The sequence below is a fragment of the Mus musculus genome, chromosome 18 (assembly GCF_000001635.26).
Source record: "Mus musculus strain C57BL/6J chromosome 18, GRCm38.p6 C57BL/6J".
Classification (NCBI taxonomy): Eukaryota; Metazoa; Chordata; class Mammalia; order Rodentia; family Muridae; genus Mus; species Mus musculus.
The window spans coordinates 37,955,040-37,970,235 of NC_000084.6; the positions used below are offsets into that span (position 1 = coordinate 37,955,040).

Here is a 15,196-nt window from a genome sequence, read left to right on the forward strand (position 1 = left end):
CCGCCTCCCAAGGCTACGCTTAGGCCACGCCCCTTTCTGGAGTTCCGCCCCTCATTTTGCTGTCCTGGTCCAGATTCCGAGGCTTGAGACTCAGAACCTGGAAGGGGACCCGTGGCACCATTCATAGAATGCAAGAGCAGCTTCTTTCGGGGCGAGGGTCATATCCTCGGGAACCCGAGCCATTCCGTCCAGCTGCTAGCCTCAAACAGGTCTTGGACTCGTGGTTCCTCTCTAGGAACCTCGGAGGATCTGGCCACCCTGCCCTTCTCAGGTGCAGAAAGCCAAATTTCCCGCAGTGAGCTAGGAAGATTGCTGGCTTTTCCCACTCGTCTGGGCAATCTGAGTGCAGGACCTTTGCCAGACGTGAGGGCTAGACTGGTGGTCAAAGCCTCTCCTGACCTCTCGACCCTCGACGAGAACCGAGACTCGAACTGCACATCCCCTCCGGGGGGAGGAGGGGCGGCGCAGTCACGCGCACATCTCACTTGCGTTCACACACGCGTAAGGCTCACGCACTCCGCCCCGCACACCTGCGCTCCGCCCCTTGGTCCTGGGCCCGCAACGCGAGTAGGCATTTGGGAACCCAGGACGGTTTCGGAGGCGCCCTCCCCCAACCCCTCTATTTTCCCGGCCGGAGTAATCCGGAGCCTGTCGCGGTTCCCTACCGGCCCACATCCTTCCCTCCCCCCGTCTGCCGCGGAACCGGTATCCGCAGCCACCAGCCCGGAGCCGGTGAGGCGGCAAAGGGGGGAGGGGGAGGAAGCAAGGGATGAGCTCCGGGAGGGCGTCGGGGGCCCTGAGCCGGACGAGGACGCCCCTGGAGCCGGGACCCGAACCGGAGCCGGAGCCGGAGACAGAACCAAACCACCGGTACCGGGTGGGCCAGGTGGTCGGGGTGGGAGGAACCGAAAAAGAAGGGACCCGGGAATGCAAGGAGGGGAGGGGGCTGCACGATGCCTGGCTCGGGCCGGTGTAGTGGGAGGTGTCGACCCTGACTCAAGCGAGATGTCTGGGCTCGCTGCCTAAGAATTTCGCCCCATCTCGTGCTGCAATGTCCTTGGGAGGGACGGGGGCGCGGAACGAGCTGTAAAAGATAGCGGTCTGAATATCAGAGAAGTGGGACTGGGTCGTGGCAGAGGGCCTGGGTAGCTGCCATCTGGCCTCCAGCATTCGGAGATCTTGGCCGACCAGCACCCTGAGTCCGGACAGCTCCTTGGTTGGGTAGGGGGTGGGGCGGGCCTCCTACTGCGGATCCTAAGATGCATTCCTAACTCTGCCGGGTCCCCAGCTGCAGCCCACTAAACCCAGGAGGCGCCCTGGCCCGCGCTCGCCCCCCAGGGCCTCATGTCGGAACCACAGCCTGACCTGGAGCCGCCCCAACATGGGCTGTACATGCTCTTCCTGCTTGTGCTGGTCTTCTTCCTCATGGGCCTTGTAGGCTTCATGATCTGCCACGTGCTCAAGAAGAAAGGCTACCGCTGCCGCACGTCTAGGGGCTCAGAGCCTGATGATGCCCAGCTCCAGCCCCGTGAGTGAGGAGCCTAGAGCCCCAATTAAGTCTCCCTTACCCTTCTCCCCAAACTTTTTTCTGCCTCCCTGGCCAACAGACCCAGCCCAAATTCTGATGAAGTCCAAAAGACAGCTTATGATACATTTTTTTGAGTCTGCATGTAGAGTGGGACCACCCTGAAATCAAGACTAGAGAAGGGGGTCCACTCATGGTAGTCCTGGGAGCCCGTTTCTTCTCCTACCTTTTCTGGCCCGATGCATGAAGGCACATAGGTAAAGGGATATATATGTCTTGAGCTAGCACCCATGGGGCCATCAGGTCATGTTCCTCCAAAGCTGACTCATTTCCCACTTTCTTGCCAACTTCTTTCATCCTTCAGCTGAAGACGATGACGTGAATGAGGACACAGTAGAGCGGATTGTTCGCTGCATCATCCAAAATGAAGGTGGGTATAGGCCAACAGCTTACCCCTTCCTAAACTGACTTTCTCTTGCCCTGACCTCTACCTCCACTGACTCCCTCTTCTCCCCCTCCATCAGCCAATGCTGAGGCCTTGAAGGAGATGCTAGGGGACAGTGAAGGAGAAGGGACGGTGCAGCTCTCCAGGTGAGCTGGAGACAAGGCATGACTTAGCTTACCTCGGAGTACCGTCTCCTCTAATACAGGCTTTCCAAGTACCATGGAAGTTTTTGTTAGTTGGGGGAAGGGGGTAGGTGGACAAGGCTAACTGATCTATGAAAGAAGTTTTGTAGCAATCTTTTATCCTTCAGTGTCTCCCATCTAGACACCATCCAGCCTAGCATTCACCTCTGGTATCATTTCCTTTGGTTAAGCATTGCTCTCTTTAGTAAGCAGGGTGGAAAGGACGAACACATGACCACTCATGGCTTAACAGTGAATTTATTACAGGCAAAGGGATGTTGAGACCTGGGGAAGGTGGGGTTTGAGGAAGTCTGAAGAGCATATTGAAAGAACAGGACGAAAGAGCAGGAAGGGAATTGAAGATATCGTTTCTGCTCCCTTCCCTTCTGTGGTCCAGTGTGGATGCCACCTCCAGCCTGCAGGACGGAGCCCCCTCCCATCATCACACAGTGCACCTTGGCTCTGCAGCTCCTTGCATCCACTGCAGCCGCAGCAAGAGGCCCCCACTTGTCCGTCAGGGTCGCTCTAAGGAAGGAAAAAGCCGTCCCAGACCTGGAGAGACCACTGTTTTTTCAGTGGGCAGGTGGGGATATAGTAGTCCAAGAAAAGGGAGGTTAAACTGGAGCCCCAATAATCCTGACCCCCCAAAAGTTGGGCCCCAATTCTTTCCTCTGAATTTCCTCTAGGCAACTACAGCAGGGGTCAGGTGGCACAGTATCCCACAGTCTCAGAAGGCTTCCCTACCCAAGGTCAAACCCAGGGAGGGACGTTTAGGAGCCTCTGAGCTGTAAGCCTGAGTTGCAACATTCTCTTCCCACCCAGATTCCGAGTAACACACATTGAGAAGCGCTACGGCCTACATGAACATCGTGATGGTTCCCCTACGGACAGAAGCTGGGGCTCTGGTGGAGGGCAGGAGCCAGGGGGTAGTCAGGCGGCTGGAGGAGGGCAGCCTAGGACAGGGACAGCTGCCATTGAGAGGCTGCTCCCTGAGCCGCCACCCTCCCAGGCCGCAGCCACCCACTCAGTGCAGAACGGAAGACTCCAGGATGCCAGCCTCGTCCCTTGTACACTTGAGGGGACCCCTGGAACCTCTGCAGAACTGAACTTGGGCCCTAGAGGGAGAGACCCAAGCCCAGGGCTGTCTAGTCAAGAAGCAAATGGACAGCCAACCAAACTGGACACCTCAGGTCAGCAGGTATGAAGACATGCCCAGGGCTGCACTGGGCAGTGGCGGACACACATCTTACCATCCCTACTCTGGGCAACGTGGGTATGATCCACTTCCTGTTCCCACTGAATCCTTCCCCCTCCTCTCAGGAGTCTCTACCACCAGAAGCAGGGGGTATGTGAGCCAAGTCTCCCTGAGCTCCAGATCAGGTAATCTCACCCTCCTGCCCTCTATCTAAACTACTCAAGCCCATCAACTCCCTGAATCCTGGAGGTGGGTGAACTGTAAGCTTAGTGTGTGGGGAGCGGGCACAGGTTCCTCCAGGAGATACAATACAATGCCTGGAGAACAGAGCTTGACTAGGCAACAACACTGCTTCCCTTCCTTTCTTCCAAGCCTCAGTCTTCACTGTGCTGATGGGTTACCAGCAGGCATTGCCAGGGGACGGATAGCCAGGAAGGCTCTCCCCTCCACTGGACAGCTCTGCCCCTCAGTTGAGGGACCAACTCTACTTCCATCTGGAGATACATGGTCCCCGGCTGAGAGCCCTCAGGAGGAGCCCCTCCCAATTCCCAGCCCCTCATTCTGTTCCCTTTCCCCACCTGCCAACAGGTTGCCTGGCCTGCCTTCCCCAAAACCTCGCTCCACATGCTAGAGCGTGGCTGCTGGGACCAGGCCCTACCCTCGGTGGGCCCCTAAAGCAATAGCACCTTAGGCCCCCTGCCATCTTGGCACAAGAGGCCCAGGCCCTGGCTTGGACTTCATACCCTTTATTCACTGTCAATAAATCCGCTCAGACCATTACAGTTGCTCTGCATCCTGGCTCCAGCTCCTTCTGACTTCCAAGGTCTGCTCCTCTCCTGGCCCCAGGCCTAGTGACCCTGGCATTCAGGGTGGGGTTGACCACAGAGGCAGGGGGAAGACGGAGATGAGCCAGAGCCGTGCAAGGCTTTGGGAGATGGGTTCCAGCCCACCTTAGATATGGGGTGATGGCAAGAAGTCAAAAGAGTACTTCCAGAAATGACATGAGAACAATGGGAGGGGGTGATGCATGGGTCCAAATCCCAGAAATGGGAACAGGGTAAGTCTCCACCCATGGAGGTGAGAACGGACATCGAGAAAGATTGCAGCTTTTGCCTATGTCACTCCAGACCATTGAAGGGGTGGTTTCTGTCAGCGTGGAGACAGGGACAGCAGCATCACTGGCGGGCAATGACTCCTGGCCTTCAAGTGAGAGGATCGGGATGACCAGGGTCCGGGGCTTTGGCTGGTGGGGGAGGTGGTGGACGCATCTGCAGTGGACATACATAATTAGTGCTCCAGAGTCTGTCTTAGGAATATCCCTGACAATTCAGCCCAGCAAACAAATAGGAATGACCCTTCTGTACAGTCTCCTCCAAGTCAGGGCACCTTACCGGCCTAAGTCGAGGCACCATCATGTCTAGGGGTCCAGGGCAGTCAAGGACTTTGTCTAGAAATAGAAACCAAAAGTCAATTCTCAAGCTCTGGTCGGCTCCATACTGCATCTCCAGCACTTAGGGTAGTGATACTTTATAAATACTTGTTGACTTAGCCAAAAAAAAAAAAAAAAAATCACCAGCAGCCTAAGCTATAAAATCCATTAGTCCATCCATTCTCAACAAATACTTAATGCACAATTGCTTTGTACAAAGTACCAAAGAAATGGAGTGACGTGCAAATCTGCCCCTCAAAATGCCTATTGAGAGTCCCATAATATCACAGACAGACAGACAGACACAAACACACACACACACAGAGAGAGAGAGAGAGAGAGAGAGAGAGAGAGAGAGAGAGAGCCCAAGTACTAAATTATTCAAGTGCAATAGGAATGCTAGAAGAGATGGTGGTGCCCCTGAAGTCAGGGAGGGTGACTGAGAAGGTAGGCACACTAGAATATTTTAGAAATGCTGAGTATTGGATGGTGGAAAAGAAGGACTGGGGCTGTAGACATAAGTTAGTGGTCGGTATGTATGTGTGCCTGGCATGAACATGATCCTAGTTTGATCCCAGCACCCACAGGGAAAAAAAAAAACAATCCAACAGGTAAGCATTGTAATAGACAAGAGAAAACAGCCCAAAGGTGAGTACTGTACTTCAGAACTGAAGGACACTAAGAAGAAAACATACACTTTGGGAGAATATAAGAATGCAGAGAGAAAAGGTAGCGAATTTCTTAAATAATAATGATCTGAAACAGCCATGTTTACTGTATGCCAGCACAATGTTGCATACTCTTAACAGGTATCTTGGATAACTTTTTCCCTTATGTATACAAGGGTTTTGCCGGCACGTATGTCTATGCACCACATGCATGCCTGGTGCTCACCAGAGTCAGAAGAGGGAGTCAGTCAGATCCCTTGGAACTACAGTTACTGATGACTGTGAGCTGCCATGTGGGTGCTGGGAATCAAACACAGGTCCCCTGCAAGAGCAGCCAGTGCTCTTAACCTCTGAGCCAACTCCCTAGCCCCTGATAACAATTCAATAAAGCAATGCCTTTCCCTTCACTGTATAAAGAATGTAAACCAAGCTAGGCTGCTGCCTCCTACTTCTAATCCAACATGCTGGGAAGCCTGGGGCAGGAAGAGTGCTCGTTCAAGGCTAGCCCTAGCTCCAAAGACTAAAGGATAACAACACAAAACATGGACCAAGGACCAGACAAGTTAAGTCTCCCACCTCAAGTCATACAGCAGAAGGTGACAGAGGAGCATGAACCTGGCTCCAAATCCAAGCTTGCGTCCCCATCCTTGTGCCATAGGCCTTATTGCAAGTGCACAAGGGCACACAGGGCAGGCGAAGGCGGAGTCCAAGCCTCTTCCTTACCGCTGCTGATGTTCCCCAGCCTCGGCTTCTGTCTACTCACCAGAAGGCAGAGCAGGCGCAGTAGATCCGTCCAAGGCACAGGTGGGTGCAGGAGGGGAGAAGCTGGGAGGAGAAGGGGACGGCAGCATCTGGAGACAGGGTAAGCAGACAGTCATTTGTGGTCTGTGGGAGGGAGGGCTTACAATGTTTCTTCTCACCCCACTCTCAGTTTCTCTCCCATTTCTTCCCAATACCAAAAGCAGCCAGGGCTGGTGAGATGGCTTAGCAGGTAAGAGCACTGACTGCTCTTCCTAAGGTCCTGAGTTCAAATCCCAGCAACCACATGGTGGCTCACAACCACCTGTAATGAGATCTTACACCCTCTTCCAGTGTGTCTGAAGACAGCTACAGTGTACTTAGATATAATAATAAATAAATCTTTGTGGGCCAGAGCAAGCTGGAGCGAGCAAAGGTCCTAAATTCAATTCCCAACAACCACATGAAGGCTCACAACCATCTGTCCAACTACAGTGTACTCATATACATAAAATAAAAATAAATCTTCAAAAGCAGCCAAATGAGGGTTATAACTGGTACATATTTCAACAGCCAACATTGACTGAATAGTTATTATGTGTCAAGTATTCTGCTAACACTGCACATACGCAAATCTATTCAACTTTGACCACCACCTTGGGAGCTATGTCTTCTGAGGGCTGCTACAGAAGAAGTGAGACTCAGTTTGAACCATCCATCAGAATCATGGTCACTTAGTGGCAGAGTACTGACTAGAACTGGGGCGGGTGTTCTAACTCCCCTATACAATCCTTGCTGTGTCATGACAAGGCAACTGAGATGGCTCAGTGGTTAAGAGCACTAGCTGCTCTTTCAGAGATCCTGAGTTCAATTCCCAGCAACCACATGGCAGCTCACGAAATAGATATAATGGGGTCCAATGTCCTCTTCTGGTGTGCAGACAGACATGCAGACAAAGCACCCATATACATTAGAACACTTCTTGTGTACCATGGGGCTAAGGAGTGTCCCTCTATGATCTCTAGTCATGACAGTGAGCCTGCCAAAACAGCTATTACAGTTTTTATTTTACACATGCGGAAGGCAGCTCAGAGAAGTTAAGTAACTACCCAAGCTTATGTTATAGCAATTTGTACTCAGGCCTATTTGGTCCTAAAGTTCCCAAGCTCCTATGAAGGGTGCCTTAGTTTCTCTTTTCTCTTTCCAACCAAAGCACACAGAGAGACCTAAGCCACCATAGGAGGCAAACTTGGGTAGGAAACAGGGCTCTAATGTTAATACAGAGCGTCGCTGAGGTGAAAAGGTCAACCAAGAAGTACCAGGAACAGAGAGAAAATGAAGCTTCACCTACCTGTTCAGGGTCAGAGAGCTCAGGTGGCCCCGGGGGACCAAGCAGTTCCTCTACCAGGAGAGATGGGAAGACTCCAACATGGCCCCCAAATTCTCCCCTCCAGAAGCCATCATCCACTCCATCTTGAGCCCTGGGCAACAGGCGGATGAGTGCCCCTTCAGGGAAACTTAGCTCCTCTTCACTCTGTCCCGTGTAGCTGTACAGAGCGCGTGCCAAGAATGCTACAGGAGCCCAGAAGAGAGGATGAAATAAGGCAGTGGGTCATGTACACCAGCGCCATGACACCCCAGAACCACCCAGTAACCTGTATACCCCTGGTCTCTGGATCCATTACCACCTTGTCCTACCTGTGGGCTCTCCTCCTGAGGGATTGTCGATGCCATGGCAGCTCTCAGGCAGGGAGAGATCCGGGAAGTTGAGATATCGCTCAGGGACAAAGCCCGCTTCACCGTGCTGGTTCCGAGCCTGCTCCACCCAGCAGTGTGAACAGGTTATCAGACTTGCTTAGCACTCCACAAGTCCTCCCACTGCCCCCAACCAGGGTCCCATGCTCACCTTAACCCACTCGTCAGCATCTCCTTCCTCTATGACCTCCAGCCACTCACCCTCTGTGATGGTCAGCTCATCCTCACGTCCTGCCTGAGCCCCACAGGGAACGAGTCAAGTTTTGCCCCCTCCCCACCGCTGTTGCCCGTCTGCAGTTTCCACACCCATTCACACCTGATAGCCGAACACTACATGTGCAGGGCAGGGGAGGGGTCTGGTAGCCAGGGCTGGTGGGGCAGGCTCCTCAAAGAGCTCCCCAGCTTCCTCACATTCATCGAAGTCAGAAAGCTCAGCATCCTCAGCCTAGAGCAGGGTAGAGGACAGATACCATCTCAAGGACTACACGGATCTCCCATAGCCCCTATCTTAACTCTACGGGACACTGTGAATCTCCTTCAAGACAGTACCCCTCAACCAATTATAATGCATCATAACCAAAACCACCATAGGACAGGAGGATACTAAATAATAGCGATTACAACAACTAGGTCCTTCGTATGAAGTATCTTTTGATAGACTGATAGATACACAGATCGTGTCACTTAATCTTCTGCATAACCTAGCACTATTTTGTGTAACTATAGTAACCTCACTTTACTTTCGAAGAAACTGAGGCTCACAAAGTTTAAGTCATTTTCCAAGGTCACACGGCTCATAAGCAGAGTGGCTGGCACTCAATTAACTTCTAGTCTACTCCCAGAAAACCCATGGTTCTTAATCAACACATTGTGAGTTTATTGAGGATTCCCCATGCCAGAAACTGCATGGTAGCCTCATGGTAACCCTCTGAATTAGACACTGTGCTTCCCATTTTAGGGGCTCTGGCTTCTAACAAGGAATTTTAGCTTCCCAGGTGTGCATGGTTAGGGACAAGGAGGAGCTAGCTCACCGTGGGAGAGAGGTCCCTCTGGGACAGTCGAGCTTCACTAAGTCGCCGCTCCTGTTCCACCTCATCCTGGGCTTGGGTCATGGCTGGCTTCAGCCAGCGCTGTACATCGAGACCAGCCTCCTGTAACAGGGCCAGCCGGGCGGCCCCTTTCACCTGGCTCACCTGGTATGAGGCAAAAGAGAGTAGTACGTCCTGGCTAGTTGGGTCTAGCCTCTGCTTCCCTCTTTTTCCCTCCCATGGTGAAGAGGGTTGGGTTGTCCGAGGAGGCAGGATTTCTGTGGTTCTTAGACCGGGGCTGTGGCTCACCTGTGCCCGTCGGATGTTCTCCCTCACTTCCTGTAGCCGCTGTTCTACGCCTGGAGCTTCTCGCCCCGGGGCCTGCTGACGCCTCTGCTCCAGTCGCTGCAGGACCTGGTGAGGATGGCATAGGTGGGTGGAGATACTGTGGGCCACAGCTTACCCTGAGCCTGGCACTTCGCTAGTTGCATCACGTGCATTAGGTCATCTATCTTCCCTTTGAGGTAGGTATTATCATTGGCTCCAGTTTAGCCATGAGGAAATCAAAGTCCAGAGAGATGAAGTCATTCCTCACCCAGGGTTAGAGAACTCACAAGCAACAGGAGAGACTACAAACCCCAGTCTGTCTAGTGCCAGAGGCTGTGCTCGGAACTACTGCATCATACCCTTGTGTTAAAATTCCTTTCCCTCCCTTCCTGTCTGCATCAATGGTCCCTATCACTCAGCTTTTCTTACCCACCCCCAGTACCTACACCCCCACCTCACCCGATGCCCGTGATGCTGGATCTTGTAGTCCCGGGCAGCCCTGCTTGTCCAGCGCTGAACCTCTTTCTCCAGGCCACTCTCTCCAGCCATGCCTCCTGCTCCCCACTCCAGGCCACATACCTGAAGGAGACAAGGAATGCTTGAGGGGGAAAAAAAAACAACAACATATATCCTTTTTGTTTGTTTGTTTGTTTTTGAGACAGGGTTTCTCTGTATAGCCCTGGCTGTCCTGGAACTCACTTTGTAGACCAGGCTGGCCTCGAACTCAGAAATCCACCTGTCTCTGCCTCCTGAGTGCTGGGATTAAAGGCTTGTGCCACCACGCCTGGTTTACGTACATCCTTCTTACCAGCCCTTTTCCCTCATTATTTTTTTAATCTTTTTTTTAAGATTTATTTTATTATTTTGTGCTTATACATGTTTTGCCCTTGCCTGCATATATGTCTGCACACCACATGCACACCTGGTGCCCGAGGTAGTGGTGAGCCTTGAGTGCATGTTGGGAATTAAACCCAGGTCCTTTGTAAGAACAAATGCTTAACCACTGAGCCAACTCTCCAGCCCCTTCCTTCTTCGTCTTGACCTCCAGTGTCAGGGACAAAGATGGAGTGAATGTCTTTGTCTGTGCTCATGTGGACACAGGCCCAGGAACGGGATCAGGGTGGATGAAGAGAGCAGGACTGACTTCCATCTGAGATGTGCTTGTGTTCAGAGGGGAGGAAGGTGAATGGGATTTTGAAAACCCCTGTCCAAGGCTGAACAGTCATCAAATCAATACCGGGATGGGAACAATGAGACAAGGGGTCTAAAGCACACGTACGCTTAGATTTGGCCTGTTTCCACAAGCAGGGTGTTCTCACCTGATCAGCCCCTGCCGGCTGGAACTGCTGAGGTGGGGTGGGAGAAAAGACTCCAGGCCCCTGAAGAAACAGCTTCACATCTTGTTCCCAGTTTACCTAGGGTTGAATAAATACACCGGCACTCACTTGCCACCCACCCAACCCTGTCCCCAGATCTCTTTGGAAGAAAAGAAGTTAGAACTGCATGTCAGGGGGGGTGGGGGGGGTTTGAAGAAAACAACATGAAGCATCCCAAGGGGAGCCCTCACCTGAGACGTTGCCTTCCCCCCATGGCGGGCATGCTCCAGGATCATCTCCGCAGCTTCCAGCTCTGTGTGTCCCAGTAAAGTCAGGGGGTCCCTCAAGTATTCTGACAGCTCACTTACCAGGACCTGGAGAGAACAGAACCCCAAGGTACCTTAGTACCTTAGGTCCATATGACCTTCTCCCAGGACTCTAGTGCAGACAGCATCCATTTATGGGTGGGGCCCGGACATGCAGGATAGGGAAGAGACAAGGGATAAGGCATCCCTGCTTCTAATCAGTCTGTCATGTTTAAACCACTCCAGAGTTTAAGTATGTCTATTCTGTCCATTCTCTTCGAACCTCATTAGTGTTACGATGTGGGCAAACTGGGGTTAACTCTGATGAGGAGTGTGGAGTCAAGCAGGCATCAAGAGGCAGAACCAGAACCCCCACGTGCATCTTCTATTTACTCTGAGCACTAGCACTAGTCAGCCTGGGTAGGAGGAGGAACCTGGGATGCTGTCTGCATTCGCCAAGGACAGGGGGAGTCTGGGTTAGGACTGGCCTTGAGCAGTGCTGGCAATTCCTCTTGGTAGTAGTGGGCAAGGTGAGCATTGGTGGCCACCAAATTTAGCAGGTACTCATTGCGGGCTGCTCTCAGCTGCTGGGAATACTGGGCTGACTGGGCAGACAGCTAGGAAACGGAAAGAAGAGTCAACAGGGAGTCCTGAACCCTTGGAGGCTTTCCAAGGCCAACCTCTAATCCAGAACGAGAATGGATCTCACATTATTGCCTGGCACTACATTAAAACCCCCATGCAGAACGCTGGCTTAACAACCCTCCTGTGGCTTCTGCACAGATATAGAAATGCAAACTGTGCCTTGCTGTAGTTTACCAGCTCTGACACGCACAAGCTGACCTTTCTCAAGTGTGTGTCTCTTGCTTACTGTGGTGTGGCCACACTGGCCTTTCTCTCAGATCTTTGAACCAAAGTGGCTCTCTCCTCAGCTTTTGCACTCCACATCCCCTCTCCTTGGGACGTTCTTCCCAAAGATCTTGGCGTGGCTGCTGCCTCCCTGACACTCAGGGCACCTGTTCAGGGAGGTCTCCCTTCTCACTGGAGCCCAACTGTCACAGCATTTTCATTTACATCATCATCCTCTTGTCTCGCCCAGGCTGTGAGGGTAGAACTCCATCAGTCCTGTTCTCACTGTATCCCCGGGGTGGAACACTGCCTAGCATTAGAGGTACTTCAAAGCACATATAAAGAAACAACCATAAAAAGGCATTGTTTCCACTGTCCAGATGAAGAAAATGATGTTCAGAGAAACCAAGTGGCTATATTACTGAGTGCATACTACATGCCTGGTAATGAACCACTTGGAAATCTGTATACTTGGCTTGACCTAATCTCTTACTTTTATGCCACTAGACCCCAAACCACTAGACTACTCTACCACTATTTATGCCTTTATCCCCTCCAAACCTTGGTGCTCAGTTTCTGGAGGCTGGTCCGAGAATGGAAGATCCCATGGTCACTTCGGTTCAGCCTGTGCAGGGAAAAAATAGTCAAGAGTCAGGTACAGCCTTGACACTCTGACCCCACCTCATAGTCCTCACACCACGCCTTGGGTATCCTACTTGGTCATCCAAGAGCCCACCTGGCCTGGACATCAGCTGCCTTCTCCTGGGCCAAGGCCCATACACGCTGTCGCTGCCCATAGAGCTTCCGACTTCGGCTCAGCTCCCGGACAGACTGTAACACCTCAGCCTGTGCCTGCTGGAGGCTCTCTGTCCCCTAGTGGCAAAGACACATAGAATCCTGACCCAAGCCAGGTCTAATCTGAGCTGGAAGTTCCTCTGCCCCATCCACGGACACATACCTTTCTAAGCACCTGCTCCTTGGCGCTTCTCCCAGTACCCCCTGCTAGGTCGCGATATCGGTCAGACGCCTGGAGTCTGGTTTGGCCTCCAGCCACAGTGGCATCCAGAAGGCAGCGCCAGGCACCAAACACTGTCCTACCCCTCCCCGGAGAAGGTCCGTGTTGAAGAGCGAAACACTCCACCATTTCATGAGACCCCACCCCAATCCCAATCCCACAAGAGAGAGGTGCCCCCCCCCCATCTAGGAGCCCAGCAATCGATCAGCCCATTAACTCAGCCACAGGATCACTCATGCCCTCCACCCCCACCCACGGTGTCCTTGCTGGGTCAGCTCCTCTGCTGCTGTGTCAGCTCTACCTTCAGCTCACGTGCCTTCCCCTGCTCCCTGGGTCCTTGTCCCCACAGATCTCTAGGGGCTGAGCTCCTCATCACATCCCACTCTGTGCAGCTCACCTGCTGTCTGCCTCTCCACTCCGCTGCCCTTCTCTCTTCAGGAATGGCCCAGCCAGCTTCTGGAGGGCCTGGTGAGAAAAACCATCCCGCGTGGAGATCCTTTATGAAGACTCACCCCAACTGAGGGAGAATTTGGACCCAGGGTCTGTGATACCCTCCTTTGGATGTATAGCATATACATTTCCTAAATGCCTTACATTCATTTATTCATTTAGTCCTTAGAACCTTATGTGGAGTTTGGGGTATTATTATTACAATTCCCATTTTACAGAGAAAAAAACTGAGGCCAAAGAAATAATAAAGTAACTTGTCCAAGGTTGCACAGTTAAGGAAGTAATAGAGCAGAGATTTGACATAAATCTGGCTGATTCTACATATGTTCTAATTTTTTAATGAAATCACTTTATTCTAATTCACAAATAAAAACATCACAGAGTTAGGAATTTGTTCTTGACTACACCAATGGTGGTTGGGGTTGGGTGGGGTGGATCTGCTGCCCATGTAAAGGAGGCTAGAACACGAGAGGAGTCCCATACCTGGCCATACTCCCGTTCAATGGCTGCCCTTTGCTTGCTGTAAGATCTGTGGGGATTGGGGGTAGAAGGGAGGGGTGTTACTCTTGGCTACTGTTTTTTCACACTCAAGTCTCTCCTCAGCTTGAGCAGGAGGAAGAAGGAACCAACCCAGTGTGTGACTACATCCAGAAGGAGTGGGTCTGAAAGACAAGAGTCCTTGAGATCACCTCCAGAAGCTGCAACACAGGTCAGCCTTTCCTTATTGCTCAGAGCCCCAGCAGGATCCTCCCACCCCTGGAGGACCATCCGTGGGCCTGCAGGTCAGAGAACTGCTAATACCTGGCTCCATCACTTCCAACAGGTCTGGAAGAGGGAGGGGGTTATGCCCTAAGCTTGATTATGGAGGAGGAGAGAGTGGTGTAAAGTCAAGTGGTTTGAGGAAGGGGCTCTCTATGTATGTATATAGCTCCAGTATCTGAAGAGGCATGCCTAAGATGAGGATCATGAATGGCTAGGCCAGAAAGCTCATCCAGACAACGCCCAACCCTGACAGAAGTATATTGAGGAAAGAGTGGCGCTCGCTCCTGTGAAGATGGAGTACAAGAAGGTGAGGGGTCTAGGGCTACCTGATGTCCTCCAGTAGATCCGCCTCCCTCTGCTGCCGGGTCTGAAGGATGCTCAGCTGCTCCAAAAAGCGAAGTTTAACCTCCTGGGCTGGCTTCACCTGTAGGATTAAGAAAGAGAGGTGAGGATTCTCGCCTGGTACCCCACTCCTGCGGCGTGGGGACCTACAAAACACCTCACAGGGAGCGGTGAGGGGGCGGGGCCCGAAAGAGGCTGGGCTGTTTCTTCGGTTTCTTCTATGTTAGGCTTTAACCTCCTTGCCACTCCCTGTGACCCACCCGGAGTCGAGAGCCCACGGCCTCCCTCCGCTCCCCTAGACCTCCAAGAAATCCCTTTTTCTGGGCAAATCTCACTTTTCGGGGCGGCGGCTGCATCGCGGCTCCAGCAAAGGCTGCCAGACACTCTACTCCGGAACTCGGGGAGGCCCCGCCCACGACAAGGCCCCGCCCCAGAGTTGGCCCGCTCCGCCCACTCTCGTCAAGCTGCGCGCCGGCGCGGAAGAACACAGGGGCAGCAGCAGTGGAACTCAACCTGTTATTGCTTTGCTACTTGTACCCCGGAAAGGTCCAGGCCACCGGGCGGACGCAGCGTGCGCCTGGCGGTCGGGAGCTCCTCGAGCTTCTGAGTCAAGACGCCTGGGTTCTATTTCTAGTATAGCCACTGATTCAGCCTGTAATTACTTCTGGTCATTCATTTACATATGCTTATCACCAGTCCCTACACTAAACGCAGAAGACAGGTGATCAGGGAAACTGAGTCACCGGGCACCTGAGCGAAAATGCCTCTAACAAAGGGAGGCACCTTTCCCTAATCCCCGCAGAACTGGAAATGCTAGCGTGACAGAGGTGAGAAACAGGCCCGGAGTTCGCAGAAACGAGTCCAG

The 15,196-nt window shown here is 52.5% G+C and overlaps 2 protein-coding genes across 5 annotated transcripts; one reads left to right on the plus strand and one right to left on the minus strand.

Annotated features, from left to right (window-relative positions):
• The first annotated feature begins 14 nt into the window (after nt 1-14).
• On the plus strand, nt 15-4,140 carry Rell2 (RELT-like 2). 2 transcript variants are annotated; one of them, XM_006525862.2, is made up of 8 exons: nt 15-877; nt 1,289-1,528; nt 1,890-1,955; nt 2,050-2,116; nt 2,550-2,735; nt 2,975-3,350; nt 3,473-3,532; nt 3,720-4,140. In XM_006525862.2, exons 2-7 carry the CDS (start codon nt 1,345-1,347, stop codon nt 3,503-3,505), a joined length of 912 nt encoding a protein of 303 aa, XP_006525925.1. In that variant the 5' UTR covers nt 15-877; nt 1,289-1,344; the 3' UTR covers nt 3,506-3,532; nt 3,720-4,140. The 2 variants fall into 2 exon arrangements, with proteins under 2 accessions (XP_006525925.1, NP_722488.2); NM_153793.2 differs by having other exon boundaries at nt 520-870.
• On the minus strand, nt 2,392-14,775 carry Fchsd1 (FCH and double SH3 domains 1). Of its 3 annotated transcripts, none has more exons than XM_006526003.4 (20): nt 14,667-14,775; nt 14,316-14,413; nt 13,711-13,756; nt 13,175-13,242; nt 12,721-12,862; nt 12,499-12,635; nt 12,324-12,387; nt 11,402-11,530; nt 10,860-10,982; nt 10,612-10,707; nt 9,752-9,871; nt 9,275-9,379; nt 8,969-9,130; nt 8,254-8,382; nt 8,089-8,172; nt 7,881-7,998; nt 7,534-7,754; nt 6,208-6,295; nt 4,739-4,794; nt 2,392-4,615 (listed from the first exon to the last, which is right to left on the minus strand). In XM_006526003.4, exons 1-20 carry the CDS (start codon nt 14,685-14,687, stop codon nt 4,550-4,552), a joined length of 2,073 nt encoding a protein of 690 aa, XP_006526066.1. In that variant the 5' UTR covers nt 14,688-14,775; the 3' UTR covers nt 2,392-4,549. The 3 variants fall into 3 exon arrangements, with proteins under 3 accessions (XP_006526066.1, XP_030106365.1, NP_783615.2); XM_030250505.1 differs by lacking the exon at nt 14,667-14,775 and adding an exon at nt 13,858-13,889; NM_175684.4 differs by having other exon boundaries at nt 2,395-4,615; nt 12,721-12,856; nt 14,667-14,692.
• Nucleotides 14,776-15,196: the final 421 nt, after the last annotated feature.

What these genes read in the sequence shown, in the direction of transcription:
- Rell2 (XM_006525862.2), top strand. Translation starts at nt 1,345, where the DNA reads ATGTCGGAACCACAGCCTGACCTGGAGCCGCCCCAACATGGGCTGTAC. An exon ending in CTGCATCATCCAAAATGAAG is followed by an intron (nt 1,956 to 2,049) that starts GTGGGTATAGGC and finishes CCCCTCCATCAG; the next exon opens with CCAATGCTGAGGCCTTGAAG. An exon ending in ACTGTTTTTTCAGTGGGCAG is followed by an intron (nt 2,736 to 2,974) that starts GTGGGGATATAG and finishes CTTCCCACCCAG; the next exon opens with ATTCCGAGTAACACACATTG.
- Fchsd1 (XM_006526003.4), bottom strand. Translation starts at nt 14,687, where the DNA reads ATGCAGCCGCCGCCCCGAAAA. An exon ending in TTGAACGGGAGTATGGCCAG is followed by an intron (nt 13,243 to 13,710) that starts GTATGGGACTCC and finishes TTTTCTCACCAG; the next exon opens with GCCCTCCAGAAGCTGGCTGG. An exon ending in GCAGCTGATGTCCAGGCCAG is followed by an intron (nt 12,388 to 12,498) that starts GTGGGCTCTTGG and finishes TTCCCTGCACAG; the next exon opens with GCTGAACCGAAGTGACCATG.